General features: G+C 29.9%; 1 protein-coding gene across 1 annotated transcript; it reads right to left on the bottom strand.

Annotated features, from left to right (window-relative positions):
• Nucleotides 1-209: 209 nt before the first annotated feature.
• LOC131168915 (disease resistance protein Roq1-like) lies at nt 210-17,948 on the bottom strand. Its single transcript, XM_058130674.1, has 10 exons — nt 17,860-17,948; nt 17,565-17,642; nt 16,479-16,530; nt 15,025-15,509; nt 7,617-8,718; nt 6,865-7,143; nt 6,663-6,768; nt 5,788-6,485; nt 4,576-5,079; nt 210-284 (listed from the first exon to the last, which is right to left on the bottom strand). The coding sequence occupies exons 1-10, from the start codon at nt 17,946-17,948 to the stop codon at nt 210-212; spliced, it is 3,468 nt and encodes a 1,155-aa protein (XP_057986657.1).
• Nucleotides 17,949-18,310: the final 362 nt, after the last annotated feature.

The raw sequence follows: 18,310 nt of genomic DNA on the forward strand, positions 1-18,310 counted from the left end.
TAAAAACAGCTTTTAGCAGACAAAAAAAATATGTGAATTCAAGGCGGAAAGATGCAGAATTTGCAATGGGTAACTATGTGTTCTTGAAGGTATCTCCTATGAAAGGGGTTATGAGATTTGGAAAGAAAGACAAGTTGGCACCCCATTACATGGGACCTTTTGAGATCACGGATAGAGTGGGAGCAATTGCCTATTAGTTAGAGTTGCCATCAAACCTTTCTCATGTCCACCCAGTATTCCACATTTCTATACTTAGGAAGTATGTTCTCGATCATTCTCATGTACTACAACCAGACACAGTGCAGTTAAATGAGAATTTAACCTTTGAGGAGCAACTAGTAGCCATAGTAGACTATCAGATGAGATAGCTTCAGTCAAAGTAGATCCCTATGGTTAAAGTTTTGTGGAGGAGTCAATCTGTGGAGGAATGCACTTGGGAGTCAGAGTGGGCTATGCATAGCAAGTACCCATATGTATTTGATCTGTAACTTTATGTCATTGTTCTGCCTTGTGTAAAATTTGAGAATGAATTTTTTTGTAAGGGGGGGAAAATGTAATACCCTAAATTTTTAAATAATAATTTTATGTATAATTATATGATTTTTGACTAATTTGGCAGGCCTAGGAGAGGCAATATGATGTTGTTGTGATGTGGGCCTGAGGCCATTGGATGCAGAAGTGTAGTTTGAGTTACCTTGCATGTTGGGTAAGTTCTAGGTAGAGGGAAAATTTTGCCAGTTTTTTGGCATAAATTTAGGATGTATTTGACTCTTTAACTTTCTTGTTTTGTTTTAATATTAATAAATTCATGGATATAATTATTTAGGTAATCCGGGTCAACTCTTCTCCTTCGCCTAGCCTCCTCAGTGATCTCCGGTTAATTTGTGAGTAGATATTGATTTTATTTATAATTTCAATATTATTATATATACAAGGCATGCTCATGCATTCACTTATAATTATATGTATATAGCTATTATAGGCATTCTTTGTGTTGCATTATTATTTGATGAAATTAATGTGGATGTCGCCTTAGGGTAATTTAAAGCTATGTTCGTGTGTAGGCGTGTGTGAGGTGTGGTACTGGATATGGGTAAGATAGGTAAATTGGCTTGAGCTAGTCTCACTTGGGGCCCGGTCCTTTTTGCAATAAGTCGGGATGAGTATGGCTTTGAGTTGATATTGCTGACCCCCGCATTTAGATTATTAAGAGAAAGTCTGGCTCGAGTTGATCTCTCTGGCAAAGGTTAGAATTAAGAGAGCTATGTAGGATATCAGCTCCCATATATATATATTTGATTGATGTGATACACGGGTGTATGAGTGTTCCAAATTATTCTTTGTATGAATATTATTTGAATTTGATTGAATATATTGGCATTTGTTGCATTTCATCCTTAGGGATGCATTAGTCTTAGCTAATTATAGAAATTATATTTAAAATCAATATTTTACTCCATGAGTCGAATGCTCACTCCTGTTCAACTATTTTTCTCCAGGTGACGGGAGGGCTCTTTGAGATTAACCTGCTTTCTTTCTCATAGGTTTACCAGCAAAAGTTTTATTATGATTTTATTTCTTTATTTTCTAATCTAGAACTCCACATGTACTAAGTAGAGCTCTAAATTGGTTGGGACTGTAATGATTTATTTCTTTGAATTTGTAAACATATTTTATGGATATATTGGAATGTATAAGTACGGATGAGGGAGCTGATCTCCCATTTGATTATCTAATTGCTTGAGGATTGTGAGGGTAAGCGGAGTTCCCCAAATTGAGATATTTTGTGCTTATAGGTCAGGTAAGCTAACAACTTTCCGTTGGATAGTCTAATTTATGGCCGGATTCTGTGCTTTTATTTCCTTAAAATTGGACAATAATTATGGCTGTTATAGTTGGGCTAGGAGTAGTTAAGCTTACTACAGGCTTTTGGGGCCTTATGTTGACCTAAGTCTTAATGTCGATCCGGCCTAGAATTCGAGTCGTGGCAAAAAATAATCTAACTTCTTTTTCCACCTCTTGTTTTTTTCAAAAAAAAAAAGATAAAGTTTGATATGAAATCTAACAGTGGCACAGAATTTGAATTGCATGCCGAAAGAAAAAGCAAGTGGGAAAAACCCAGTCAGGTATCATCTGAAACTTGACAAAAATGAATATTGGATCAAGAATGTGTGCAGAAAAAAAATGTTAAGTGAAGACTAGATCATGACTATGTACAGGTAAAATGACAAGAAAGTGAAGAGACTGGATCAAGACTGTACAAGGAAAATGCCAAGGAAGTCATGATAGTCTTGAAAAATGCTAAAAAAGTGAAGATTGGATCAAGACCATATATGGAGAGAATGCTGAGAAAGTGAAAATTGGATCAAGACTATGGATAGGTAAAATGCTGAGAAAATGAAAATTTAATCAAGACTAGAAAATGGTGAGAAATTGAAAATTGGAAAAAAAACTAAGAATGGCAATGAGTCGAGTATTTTTAAGTAATCATAACGAGTTCATAGTATATAATAATATTTAAGACAAATTTTGATTTAGAAAATAATTCTTAGAAATGACCATTGTGTCCCCATTCAATTGAAAGGTTAGAGAGATTACGATGTAAACTTTTTCATAGCTGCAATTATTATTTTGAATTGCTAATTGCTGACTTTTGAAAAACTGATTCAAAAACTGTGTTTATCAAATACTCCAAATCAGTTACTAAAAGCTTAAAAGCTGAAAGGTGACTTTCAACTACTCAACCAAATGATCCTTTGTCTCCATTCAAATGAATGCAGAGATTCCCACTGCATGATCAAGTGTAGGATATACGCAAACAAATTCACAAAAGATAAAGATATATCAAACCCAACAACAGCCAAATCTATACATACATATTTAAGAAAATACAGCAAAAAAGAAAAAAATGTGTGTTGAACACCACAGCTGGCTAGTCAAGATAACATTATTTGCAAGGAGAGAACCAAACACTCAAAAGAAAAAGGGAAAAAAAATCAGAAAAGGAGCATAACATTGGGTCTCCTAATTAACTTCTCTCAATCGAGACCAATGTGGTTGTTTTATTGTTTCCTTTACACTTCGGCAAAGTTAAACCTACAATCCAATAAAAAATAATAATAAAAAAAAGGTTAAACCTACAATAAAAAACAATAGACAAATAATTAATTGTAAAGTTATAAGCAAAGTCGGTAGCCAAAATAAAAGAATTACCTTAAAACTGAAGATTTGTAACCAAAATAAAATTTTAATATTCCATTTATTAACAAAACATTCTCTCAAAAGAAAAATTGAAAAAAAAAAAATTTATTATTCAAAAAGAAAAATAAATGTTTCTGTATTTTATGACTATTTTGTTTTTCTTCTTTCTTTATCTCTTGTTGAATTTGCTATGAAATCTCTGCTACCAAAGATGGAAGTAACGAAATGTGAGCAAAACAAAGAATTATAAAGACTCACTACACGAGATTAAAAATTTTGGTTCAAAAAGCTATTTATTTGTCTCTATATATTTTTAGAGATAAATAATTATTTATCCCATTTATTATTGTACTTAAATGTAATTAGAGATAGAAATGGAGATAAATATATATTTGACATTGATTTAACTTTTAGAGACAAATATATTTATTTATATTAATAACTTATAGAGACAAAAAAATTGTCTCCCTTTTCATTTTAACAAACTACATTATTTGCCCCTAAATCTATTTTTAAAGACAAATTAATTTGACTTTAATTATGTATATTAAATTTTTTAAATCTACTTTTATAATCAAAAAAATTTGTCTCTAATAATATTTTTTTAAAATAAATTATCTTGTCATTATATATTAATTTCTTCATATAATTAATTATTAATATAAATACATTTATTTGTCTTTAATAAAACAATATTTATTTACTACTATATATAATTTAAATAAAATTTATTTAAATTGCTACAAATATTAAATATTATTTAAAATAAATAAATATAGTTTTTATAAAATAAACTATAACTAGCGGGCCTATATTTGGATCCTACTTTTTGCTTAAAATGTCAAGATAAGATGATTGCCTTTCATAGAAAACCGTCACCTCTCAAGTCCTTGAAAAAATGATGTGGGACATTGCTTTATTCTTTTTAGAGACTAATAAGCTTTATCTTAAAAAATTAATTATTAAAAATAAATAATTATACATTTAGAGATTAATAAGTTTTTACTTAAAAAAATAATTATTAAAAATAATTAATATAATATTTAGAGACTAATAAATTTTTATCTAAGAAAATGAGTTATTAAAAACAAATAATATGATATTTAGAGATTAATAAAACTTTGTACTTATTAGTAATAAATATCTTATTTATCAAGAGATATTTATCTCTAAAAAATAATATTATATTAATACTATATGATTAACAACATATGTTAAGGACATAGTAAATAAATTTCAATACCTACAAATTAAAATTTATCAAAAAAATTTTTAAAAGAATAAATGATAAGATATTAAAATTGATAAAATTATCTCGTGTTGCGGAAAGTTATGAATTCAAAAATTTGACGGTAAGGAAAAAAGAAGAAGTACCTCTGCAGCCGTTGTTCCTGGGAGGCCATTCTCAAAAGGCTTATTGCACAGTATTAACTCATCAATATCCTGACTATATAACGGACGAAATCCACAATTTTTCACCTCCAACTGGTCAGAGAAAAATGATGTCTTAAGGTGATTACATCCTTCCAACTGATCTAGACAAGTTATGGAGCTACGAGGTACAAAGTTCAAACAAAGTTGATCAGAACCAATGCATAAATCTTGAGAGATTTCCAAGGTAGAGCGACCCAGAAACAAACTTTGATCCGGCGAAATATAGGCATGCAAGTCACAGAAAACCGCAAAAGTATCTGGAGCAGGCTGATCATCATGGAATCTAATAACTACAGATACAAAAAATCCCATCCATTTGTAACTCAACCAGTAAGGAGGTAGCTGCACTTCTAATGAAGACCCCGAGCCTTGATAGTTGAACCACACAGGAACTTCACTTGCGGATAAACACACTGATACAATAGTGCTTGGACTAAAGAGTCCCTGGGCCAAAATTATTACTTAATAGTTAACTCGATTAGCTTAGCAGCAATATTCTAAGGGGGAAAAAAATTGAAGAATGAAAAACTTGGTGGTGGATGCATGTGTTGAGAGAGATTGTATGTGTAATTGAACAGGTCTCTAGTGATCGAGTGTCTATTTCGCTTTTATATAGGCATGTTTGACAGTACTAGGGACTTGGAATGCACAAATTCTCAGACTCTAAAATGCTTAGGGTAGTAGTCAGAGGCCTAAGTTGCATTTTGGAGCCTCCAAGGATGGACGCAGGGTGGGATTTACTATGGGCCACCTAGATAACATAGAAATAGAACAAAACAATAAAGTAATAGCATTCGCGTATAATAAACGAATAAAAATTAAAATTATACTTACCATGAAATAATATGTTAATTTTCCAAAAGGAAAAAAGCCAATTACGCAATATTCTCTAAAAGAAAACTCAAATAACAAAAAAAAGTGAATTTTTCAGAATTCCTCATAATTGTTAGCGACCTCCAGTTACTAAAAAGGTGGTAACATATAGTATTTTCCTCATTGTATTAGGGTGGGGCAGAAATTATTTTTTTTTAAGGGAAAAACTCAAAGGAAATTGAAATGTGTGAAAAAAAAAATGAAAATCTAAAGACCCCCACGTCATGTGAGAGAGAGAGAGAGAGAGAGAGAGAGAGAGAGAGAGAGAGAGAGAGAGACCTGAGAACCGTGCCTTAGTATGAAATGTAGGTAGCTTATTAGCCTTGCCAATGCCCTACGGTTATTGCCTTGAATCTCAACCAACTTCAAGCAAGTTATAAAAGTGAGTGATGAAGGTCTCAAAATGTTTTCTTCAAATGGATTTGGAACAGTTTCTTTTGTCGTTCGACCTTCCACACTAAGTTGTAGAACAATTGATGAAAGATCAGGCAGGGACTGAAGCCTCCTGCAATCAACTAAGTGAAGATTTTCAAGTTTAAAATGTCCACTTATGCTTGTAAGTAGTGAAGTGTCCAAGCAAGAGCAACCCTCCATACTAAGATGCATGATACTCGACGGAAGATTTGGAAATGAATGAAGCCTCTTGCAATTAGCAAAGCGAAAATCTAAGAGTTTAGAGAGTTGGCTAATGCTTGCAGGCATGCTTACAAAATCATTTCCACTTAGATCTAGATATGATAAAAAGGGGAAACAACTCAGATCATCAGGAATTGCTGCATCAGTAAGACTGCAATAACTTAGATCAAGTTCCATAAGGAAGTGTGAACCTGTTAAAGAAGGCAACACCAATGACATGGCAGGTGGATTCTTCTTAGGCATTGGCCACCAAGGGCAAAGACAATCCCATGGTTGAACTGATGGCAATAGTGTTGAACCAATTCCTGCTGCATCAAACACCTCCAAAGATGTCATATCCCCTATCTTATCCGGCATTTCTTCAAGATTTGAGCAGCCACTCAAAATAAAAACTTTAAGAGACTTCAAATTGCACAGGCTACTTGGAAGAGCTACAAGGCTTTTACAATTTTTCAAGTTCAACAAAACAATCCTTTGTAGAAGTCCAATAGAATGGTGTACTTCAAGTAATCCTGTACAACATTCAAGAATCAACTCTTCAAGATATGGGATCTCTCTGAAGTCAGGTGTCATGATTAAATTTTTGGAGTAACTAAGATCAATTATCTTCAGCAACTTTAGAGGCTGTTAAAAGATGTAGAAAGAAAGGACATCAGAAAGAGACTTCAACCAATACCATAAAACCATAGTAAATATATATAAAAAGTTAGTTATACGTACTCTTACTCCCTTCCATAGTTGTTCAATGCTGCTATATGACATATGGAGCTCAACAAGTTGATCTGGTTGAAAAGATTGTGGCAAAGATTTGAAAGGATATCCATACCATTCTAAGTACCTTAATTCATTGGAAAGATATTCAATATCCTTGGAGAGGTTTAAATTTGAAAGTATGAGGAATCTTAGAGCTTTCATCTTCAAGAAGGCTTTAGAACTCAAGTATCTGTCTCCTTGATCAAAAATATAATCCATGACTACACCTTTAATTAGAGTCGTCCCCTAAACATCAAAGGCAACAATTAGTGGTGAAAAATGAAAATAACTAGAAAAAAAGGGCGGCTCAATGCAACAAGAATAAAAGAAACATTTCATATGTGTGGGCTTAGAGAAGGGTTGATGTACGCAATCTTAACCCTGCATTATAAAGAAGTTATTTTCATGGCCCGAATCCCTAACCTCCAAATCACAAATAGAGTAACTTAAACGTTATAATAAAGCCACTCTCAAAACAGCTTAGAAGACATATATATATATATATATATATATATATAAACAAAGCAAGATTTTATCACAGTGAAAACAAGGGGAGAGCCGGCTAAGGTCGGCTAACCAAGACCCACAAGCCAAACCACACACCCACCTAAATTTTAAAGCCAAACCCTCCAAAATCACAATGCTAGAAGACTTACATAATATTTATAGTGGCAGTGCGTGAAAGTAGGCATAGTACTTAATTACTGAGTAATACTAACCGTATCATTCATGAAGATGTGACAGACATCCTCATACAGCCACAGTCTACTACGTTGTCCAGGCTCTTCACGACATTCTCGACGAACAATTTCTTGACCCATTTCTTGAAGTAAATCATGCATCCACACTTGATTGTCTAAAATAGCTATGAGAGATTTATCAATGAGCTCCCTTATACCAATATCTGGGTATAATCCAACACTTTTCATTACTTTCATCACATAATCTTTTGTTTTTCCTTTGAAAAAGCAAGCTATATCTAGAAATATTTTTTTTTGTATATCCTCCAATCCATCAAAACTAATTTCAAGTTTGTTTAGAATTTTTTCATTGGGAACTTCTTTCAATCTCTCCAATGCACTACTCCACTCTCTGATAGGTCTAGCATACAAGGAGGAACCCAACACTTTAAGGGCTAATGGGAGGCCACCTGCATAGTTTACAACTTGGTTGGACAGCTCCATGTAACCTTCTGGTGGAAAATCTTTTTTAAAGGCTTTCAAGCAAAAGAGTTGAAGGGCTTCATGATGATTTAACTCTTCAACCCTATATATTTGATCTACTTCATGATGGATCAACAAATGTTCATCTCTAGTTGTTAGGATGATTCTACTTCCAACTCCAAACCAGTTTTCATCCTTTTTTCCAATTAATAATTCTAATTGCTCCAACTCATCAACATCATCAAGAATGACCAAAACCTTCTTTCGAGATAGCCTATTTTTTATGTGATCAACTCCATTGTATACATCATACACATCTATGTCTCTTTCCATCAATGTTGCACATAAAAGTTGTCTTTGTAAAGTGACCAAACCATATTTTCTTGAAGTTTCTCTAACATCTGCAAGAAAAGCACTACCCTCAAATTGGCATTGCATTTCCTTGTAGATGACACCGGCAATACTTGTTTTTCCTATGCCGCCCATCCCACAAATCCCTACCATTTTGACAGTATTCAGCTCCTCTATTCCCATGCACAATCTCATTTTCTCCATTCGTGAATCCATTCCAACATAATCCTTGGCTATGCTAGGACTAAATCTTCTCAATTTATTAAGTATGCCTTTAGCAATGTCCTGAATAAACTCTGAATCATCCCTGCAATGCAATAATTCTTCTATTGTCATATATAACACAATTTTTTTTAGAAGAATATATAACGCAATATTTTACACACAAAAAAAAAAGTAAAAAAAAGAAATCAAGTGTTCAATTTTGTTTGTAATATATAAAATTATTTTTAAAATTTTTAAAAATCACATTTAGTTACTTAGATTTTGAAAAATTAATAAAGAAATTGTGTCCCAAAAATTATTTTATATATATATAAAACAAGGGAAACATTTGCATTTTCAAAAATACTCTTCATGATTTATATTATTTATAATTATATTATTTTTATCATTTAAATTAATTTTGGACTTTATATAAATTTAACATTCTTAATTCTATTTGTACTTAACTTCTATTTTATTAAGGTTTTATTTTTATAAAAAAAATTTTATTACAATTCAAAATAAAATTTTCTAAAAAAGAATTAACTAAAATAAGAAAAATTCATTTTTAAAAAAAATTCGTGACTTTCATTTTTCTATAAAAAAAATTCTTTCAATTTTTATAAAAAGAATTCCTATACAATTATAATCTAAATTTTTAAAAGTTTGGAATTAATATCACTTATTGATGATTAAAAATTAAATAAATCATGCATGTATTAAGAAACTAAATTGGCATATAATTATGGTAATGTTATAATTTTTATTCCAGTTTGACAATTTCTCTAAATTGAGATTGTATTGTTATTATTGATATTTTTATTTATTTATTGAAATTACAATGGTTATATAGGAAGATAATCTGTTTGCTCTATTGCGTTCATATTTATACAAAAGTTGCTGTGTATTTTGTTGATTTTACCATTAGGAGTATCCACGGTCCAAGGAATATATATTTAACTCTTCTTGAAGATATATCATAGGATAAATGTAATGAGTTATTTTATGTGATGATAATTACACTTTTGTTTGGTCTGAAATGAATAAAGCGCGTCTAGGATTGAAATTCATGTACATGTGGTGAATATATTTCTGTTTACATAATTCTTAACATATGCCTAGGCTATTTTATGTGCATTTGCTTTAAATTGCATATATTATAGCGACAAAATATTTTTCCCCATCTGTGAATGATTTTAAAGTGGTTAGAATTGCATAATTTGTATACATAGGAAAGGTAGACTATTTAGTTATTGATGTTGGGCAACCTGAGTTTACTACTCCTGGTTTCATATTAGTCACTATGGTTGACAAATTAATGATACACTCAATTCATATAGGCATTTTAGGCTCATTTTGTATCTATTTTGCCCTTATTATTTAGTATTTTTTATGCTTTTAGTGTTTATTTTAGTTAAATTGTTAATTTTAGGTACTTTATATTTGATTTTTAGAATTTTAATGTTTTTAATAGGTTTTTAAGGTGCTTTGAAGGTCATTGGTATAATGAGAGATGATTTGAGGTGGTTTGAAAGCTTGAAGAATGGAAAAGGTAGAAGAAATTATGTTTTGAAATTCAAGCCCACCAAAATTTGCTTGAGATGTTGCATGGGGTATGCTAAATCCTACTTATGGCATGTTATTGTGCTTAAGATATGACACTAAGTATGTCACAAGGCAAGCGCAGTAAAAATGCAACTTCAAACCCTCCAATAATTGCATGAGAAATGGCTTATCTAGTGTTGCTAGGTAGTGCAACGCTTGAAATCCTGCTTAAGATTTTACAATGGGTATGGCAAAATCAAAACTGGGTATGTAACTGATGCAAAAAGCATGCTGAGCTGAAATTTTTTTTACACATTACCACTTTTATATCTTTCCTTCTTTTCCTCTTTTAACCTATTCCAGGGCAAATTTCTAGACATATATATACATCATTTTCTCATTTTATCTAGAAGAAGAAAAATGGAAGAAGTAAATAGGAAAAAGAGTAACAAAGAGAAAAAAAAAATAATAAGGAGAAGAGAGGATGTCATTTCTACTGAAGAGCTGCTACTAGGTGACATTTAGCTATAGTTTTTCAGAGTTTTGGACTCTTCTTCACCTGGGTTTTTCTACTCTTAGTCTATTTTTGTAACGCCCTGCTCCAACCACGAGAGGAATTGTCTGCTTTAACTATAAACCTCACGGTTTTGTCCCATAGGTGGAATGGAGAACTTCCCAGGAGGTCACCCATCCTAGGATTTCTCTCAAACGAGCACGCTTAACCCTGGAGTTCTTCCAACTCTCCAGGCCATTCCACCAAAAGTAGCCTCTAGTTATTAGTTTTCCCCATTTCAATGTACGATTCAGTTCATTCTTGCCCCCCATTTGAACAAGGGCACCAGCGAGCCTTGCCATCCCAGAGGACCGCTCTAGCCGAGACCTTCCCTTTTTGCACAGGATGTTACAATTTTTATGTTTCCTTCGTTAATTTTATCATTTTTCTTTGTAAATATTACCATGAAAGAGTAGTTTCTCTAAGATTTCAGAGTTAGATTGTATATTTTGAATTTATTTATGGATTTAGATTGAGTTTTATCCAGATTTATACATATATGAGTTTTGATTCAATCTTTGTGTGCTTTCTTGGCATGCCTAATGTTGGAACCCATTAGATATTGTTTTTAATCTTTGATTGAAGGACCAAGAGGTGAAAATCATTGATAGATAATTAAGGTTTTGAACTTAATTACCTAGTGTTAGAGATAAACTAGGGATTAAGAGTTGGTTGATTAAAAAGCTTAATAGGTTTTGGGTAAATTAAATACCGTACTAGAGTGGGATTTGATTTTTAACACTCTGTAGTTTGCTTGAGAAAGAAATTAAATGATTTTAGAATCAACTACCTTCAAACCATATATTTCCTTTAAAAATTGGATGAATCAAACTAAATCCCAATAGATTTAATTCATGAATCCCAACTTCGGAATCATTTTTACCATCAATTAATCTTTGTTTTTGCATGCCCATTGTTAGTTTGGTTAAGTTTTGATTAGTTTAAAACTTTATTTACATTACTTATTGCATATTTCCTTTAATTTCATTTATATAGTTGCAATTTTGTTAAATTTTAATTTCATACATATAGTTGTTAGTCTAAATAATAAAAAAAACCATAGTTTAGTATTAAAACATAATTCATCGTGAAAACGATACTCTATTTATCAATCTATTACTTGATATGACCCGTATACTAACAAAAAACCCTTATCAATTAACCCCAGATATTTTCTTTATGGATCTTGCTTTCTTGTTGTCAATTGAGTATTTTATGAAGTCTCCATCCCAAGAAAAGGTTTTTGGTTTAAATCCTCTATTATTGCTAATCGAGGATTTTCCATTTATGAGCTGTTGAACTCATCCTACTATTTATGACTTTTTTTTTTTTTTTTATGGTGTATGGAGATTTGGAATATTTCTTTTAGATCTATAGTTTGATAATTTGTTTTGTTAAGCACATTGAACAATCACTTTGTTAAAAATATAATTACATAATTGTCTACCTTAAAACAAAGATAAAAACTTATCCTAATTTAATATCATAATTCAATTAAATAAGTAATTATAAACTAAATAAAATTCTATTCATTAATAAATTTTATAAAATTTAAATACATATTTGTTAGATTCAAGGGCCACTATGTTAATATTGTAGCAAGATCTAATGCATCTTTTTATCTTGAAATATATTAAATAATAATTATGTACATATGGAGTTGAAAGTGTTAATAAACAAAAATTTTTTAATTATTTATGTTAATTATAATATTATATATTTAATGCTAAAAAATACAATTAAATTTAAAAAATTGAAAATTAAACAAATATTCCAATCGTTAAAATAAGAGAACTTATAATTGATAATTTACTTTCCCAGGGCAAAGAAGTTGTATTTTAATGTTACTAATAAATTAGTATGTCTTAGATAATTTCTACTGTTTTAAGAGTATTAATGATGTTCACAGATTTTAGGGTCTATTTAGTTGAACATTAGCTTTAAGTTACAAGTCAATAATCAACTATTTGTAGTTATTAATTGTGATTGATCTTAAAATGCTTGGTGATTTAAAGATTTGAAATAGCAATTTATTAAGAAAATATAAATGTGTATATGGAGTTGAGATCATAATTCCCACACTAGAAAAACATGAGTTTAATAGGAAACAGAAATTCATCTTTATATTCGATTTATTATGGGGTGAAAATATAAAATGTATGGTGAGAAATACATATATTAAATATACGAGTCTCATATATTTATATCTTTTTTTTTTTTTAAGTATGAGATTGGAAAATGAGGACTTGAACCTAGGTCTACCCGAAAAATAACGTGCCTCAGTCACTGGAGCTAGAAGGCTAAACTCATATATTTGTATCTTTTGATTCATGTGAACAATGGCAGATTTGCCTTGTACTCAATTTTTTTAAAAAAATTTCCACAGATATCATATACTTAATTAACTTCATGACTTTTAAAATTAGTTTTTTACCCACTAAAATTTTTAAAATATTATTATATTTAATAAACTTGTATTGACTAGACATTTGACCCTAAACATCTGTTAATTTAATCTTTTAAAATTAATAATGAAACTTCAAAAAAAAAAATCAAAACTTATGTGATAAAAATCCTAAAAGACTCATCCACCTCTTTTCCTCTCTAACTTTTCTTTTCTTCCTATTCTTCTCCTTCTCATATCATATTCACAAAATTACAATTTTTTCTCCTCTCTCATGTCTCTTTTTGTATTCTTTCCTCTCATTCTCTACCAATTGGCTTTTTTTTTTCCTTTTCATTTTTATGTCAACAAAATTAGTGCACAAATTCAATTTTATAAGGTAAAATTTTTATTTTTTATTTATAATTCATATTCTATCATTCTATTGAACAATCAAGAATTCAAGTTTCTAATTATTCATGTGTATTTTAATGGGATAATGTCTAAGAAAATCCTGAACTTTGAGATTTCTAGCAATTCTACCCCAAACTATATTTTTTTAACAAAAATACCCTAAACTTCTAACATTTTTAAAATTGTACCCTGCCGTCTATTCTACCGTTAATTCTAAAGGTGAAAATGTCCAAAAAAATCCCAAACTATACATTTTTTTACAATTGAACCCTGCCTTAGTTGCCCCGCTAAATGCTAACAAATTTGTCAGGCTAGTATGTAATTCCCCAAATTAAAACCAATTAAACCCAATTTATAATAAAATAAACCCTAATTGATGTATTAATAGGTCCTATATTGGGACTATCAAGATGAATCGGATTGAGTTGTTGAGAAGGGATGTTGATAGGGAGTGAGGCTGAGTCTTCATAAGTAAGGTTGGGTTGGGTAGAACTGATGGCTTGTCGAGGTGATGAAGAATGGTTAAGAGAGGTTGTATGCTTTGATGTAGTAGGGAGGAATAAGTGCATTGGTCAATGATTATGGAGTAGTAGGTATACGAGATTGGTGTCGAATGGCTTTATAAGGCATGAAGGTCGAAGAGCACTAGTGACTGAGAAGTTGAGGGGTAGGTTAAAAATGAAAATTTGTATTTTTAGTGGAAGTGGTGTCAGTTTTGCCAGAAATGAATTATTTTTTTTCTTTTACTGTAAATTAGATTTAATTAGTATCAATTTGATATTAAAAGCATTGACCTGACACCTCTGTTAGCGCTAAATGAGACAATTAACGATGGAATTCAATTGTAGTGAAGTTCAAACTTCAAGGTATATTTGTTAATAAAATAGTTTTGGATACAATTGTGAACAAAGGCAAAGTTTGAGATTTTTTTTTTTACATTTCCTATGCTGACATGGCAAAATCCATGAGTATTAATGGTGGAATAAACTATAGAGTACATTGTAAACGAATTAAAATTTCAGAGTATTTTTGTTAAAAAGTAAAAAAATTTAGGGTAGAATTAAAAAAAAAACGTCAAAGTTTTAGATTTTTTTTCAACAATATCCCTATTTTAATTATAGTTAAATTTTATTTATTTATTTTTATAATAAATTTATCAATCGGTGTTTGTTGATTTTTCTACGATAATAAATAAGTTAAGCACTCACTAGTAGATAAATGGAACAATTTCTTATACTCTTAGTATCTTGTTTCATATTTGCTAATTATTGTTTTAGCGATTGACCTGTAATATATGTAAAAATATAATATTAATATAATTATACTTATAATGTAAAATTAAATTTAATACAAATTCTTATTAAACTTAAAAACATATATTTTTCCTCACATCAGCAAAACAAAAATTTTTTAACCCGCTAATTTAATTTCCTGGCTTCACACCTGCATGTGAACTAGATTATTTACCCGAAAAAATGAATGCAAATAGCTAAAAGAAAGGGATGTATTCTAACCTGTCTTGTAAATCCCATCCAGAAAGATTGGCCACTTGAGTCATTGCAAGTCTCCACCGCTGCACCCTGCCGTTGTTCTCCTGATAACGTTTCGCATGTTCTGCGAAGTCATTTTCAAAACTCCCATTCTGTTTTCGAACTTCTGATGGGTTCACACCATAGAAAATGGGCAAAACTATTTGGCTGCCAGAATTCTTGCATTCTAAAATTTTCACAAGTTCATCCAAACACCATGTTGAAGAAGCATAATTTTTGGAAAAGATGACAACAGATATTCTGGAGTTTTCAATTGCTTTAAGGAGTTCTTGAGAAATAATTTCCCCTTTCTCAAGTTCTCTATCATCCTTGAATGTGATGATTCCTTTCTGATGAAACTCTTTATACAAATGACTAATAAAATTTTTACGGGTATCTTCACCCCTAAAGCTAAGAAAAACATCATATTTCCATTGTTGAGAAGAAGAAGAAGAAGAAGAAGAAGAAGAAGAAGATGATGATGATGACGATGAATATAAAGCTAAAGAGTTTTCCTCCATGGCCTTAACTAAGAGCCATGAAAAACTTTTAAATGTTCTAAATAGGAAGCTTGATGGCTCATTTGCTACGTCTTCCTTCTACAAGCTTAGCATGGTATTTATAGAAGCTATTTTCCACTGTGCAGTGCGCTTTCCTAAAACCTAATTAAATGTAAAAGCTTTCTTTTTCGGTTGCGGCAAATTCCAAGTGTTTCAATATTAAAAATATATTATTAATGAGTTTTAGATTAATAGTATTTGAAGTTTACATTAAAATTATAATTATAATTAATTTTATAAAATATTAAAAAATATCATGGTATAATAAACAATAAAAAAGTGAGCGAGACAATAAAAATAACCAAAGAAAAGTGAAATTTTGTTGATGAGACAACTAGAAAATGGTATCATGATCATGATGAAATTAGGCTGTAAAGTAATTGTTTATAATTTTTTTATTTTAATTTGATGTAAAAGACTTGTGAAACCCGATCCGCTGAGTTTTTTTTTTTTTTTTTTTTTTTTAATTTACAATTAAATCTTTGTGGTATAATAGTCACTGATATGGTTGTTGTAATAATTTGATTTTTAAAATTTAATTATATTAATAAATTAGTTTCTACTATTTAAATTTATTGTTAATTTTATTAATTGCTTTTTAATTTAAATAATTTAATTTTTAAAAAATTTATTTTATTAATAAAATAGTCTCTAAAATTTTATTTTATTAACAAAATAATCCTTACATTTAAATTTTTTATTTAAGTGATTATTTATTTTATATGTAAATAAATAAATAAATTTATTTTAAATAATTATTTAAATGTAACATTTAAATATGAAGACTATTTTATTAACAAAATAAAATTTTAGAATTAAATTATTTTAAATTAAAAAATAATTAATGAAATGAACTAATTTATTAACAGAATTAAATTTTAAAGATAAAATTATTATTAAAAAAACAAATCTGAGACTAATATTTGAGTTTCTCAAAGAGATTTAGTTGTAAATTACAATTTTTTTTGGTTCCATAACGTTTTCAAAAACGCGGAAATCTATTTTTCCGTGGTGGTTGATTTCAAGTGGGAATCCATTTTTCCATGTATCATAGCTATTCATGCTCATGCGCAGACAATTGTACTCATAAAAGCAAATGTTTATACAACTTTTTTTTTTTTCTCTATTTTTCTTTTCTCATTTTATTTACAAAAATTCCTTAAAAAATTATGAGATTAATATGTAATTTCCAACAATATAACATGCATGCTTCGGCTTGGTCTTGATGGTAATTTATGCTATGATATTCGGTTTAGTAGTTTATTGTTATGAGAACAGTACACCAAATTTGTTATATTGTGATTTAAAATTGTATATTTATCCCAATATTTTTTAAAGATAAATAAATATTTATTTATTTATTTTTATTTGTAAATGTAATTAACGGCAAATAACGGTATAACTTTACTTTTGATACTAATTTAACTTTTAAAAACAAATATATTTATCTGTAAAAATAACTTATGGAGATAAAAAATTTATTTCTCCATATATTTTTACAAATTATACTATTTGCCCTTAAAACCATATTTATAAACAAAATTTTTTCTCTCTAAATCTATTTTTAGAATTAAATAGATTTGTTTCTAATAATATTTTTAGAAACAAATTATTTTGTCTTCACATATTAATTAATTCCTCCATATTACTAATTATTAATAACCACACATCTATTTATTTCTAGTAGCATATCATTGATTTTATTTTAAATATGATTTAGTTTAAAATATATTTAAAATAAATGTAATTTAATTAAAAAAATAATTGCTAGAAGATCCAAACCACTTATTGGAATTTTGAAATGGTGAACACCTCCTTTTATAGGGGCCAAATACATTGTTTGGCTCTAACCTTTACCGGAAAAGTTAATTGATTCTTAACCTTTTTCTTATCATTTAACACTTGACCTTTAAAAAATTGTAACATTTTAACACTGTGTTTGGGAGATCAATGACCTCGACAAACAGGCGCGATGATGTGAAATTAATGCTGACATGTTTCTTTTTAATATGGCCACTAGCATTACTATTGCCAAGTAAGATACTGAAAAAAAAAAAATTAAGTAAAATTATTTTAACCCTAAAAATGACCCTAACATCACAAATTTCTGCTAATCATCAAGACCTATCATTAATCCAACTATAACCATGTTAATCAATCCTTTCTTTAGTGGTTGTCGATCTAACATCTTCGATCCATTCTTCCTCAATATATAAGACTTATTTGACGAATTCCCTTTCCACTCCCTATAGGCACTGACTATCCCAACTTCTCTTTCTCCTTCTTGGCGGAAACCTCATCTTTTGCAAGTGCATGAATCGATTTGAAGGAAACGCCAATAACCCACATTTTCAAAGCCGATGTTCCTGGGCTAAGGAATGAGGAGCTAAAGGTGAATGTTGAAGATGATAGAAGCAAGGAGTAGGAAGATTCTGGGACACTTGGCACAGAATTGAGAGCAGTGGGAAGTCTCGTAGAGGTTCAAAGGGGAAGGGAAAAACAATGCTAAGTGAGGTCTTGTAATTTAACCCCTCATTTAATCAAATTTACAGACCATATTCAGTATATCTCAATGAGAATTCAAATATTGAATATGGTATATAAATTTGATTAAATGAGGGGTTAAATTAAAGATTTTAAAATGATATCTATAGACTTTATTGTAAAATTAATGAAGTTTGGGAGGGAAAGGATTAAAATTCCCAACATAG

This window comes from Hevea brasiliensis, chromosome 12, assembly GCF_030052815.1.
Source record: "Hevea brasiliensis isolate MT/VB/25A 57/8 chromosome 12, ASM3005281v1, whole genome shotgun sequence".
In the NCBI taxonomy this organism is placed as follows: Eukaryota; Viridiplantae; Streptophyta; class Magnoliopsida; order Malpighiales; family Euphorbiaceae; genus Hevea; species Hevea brasiliensis.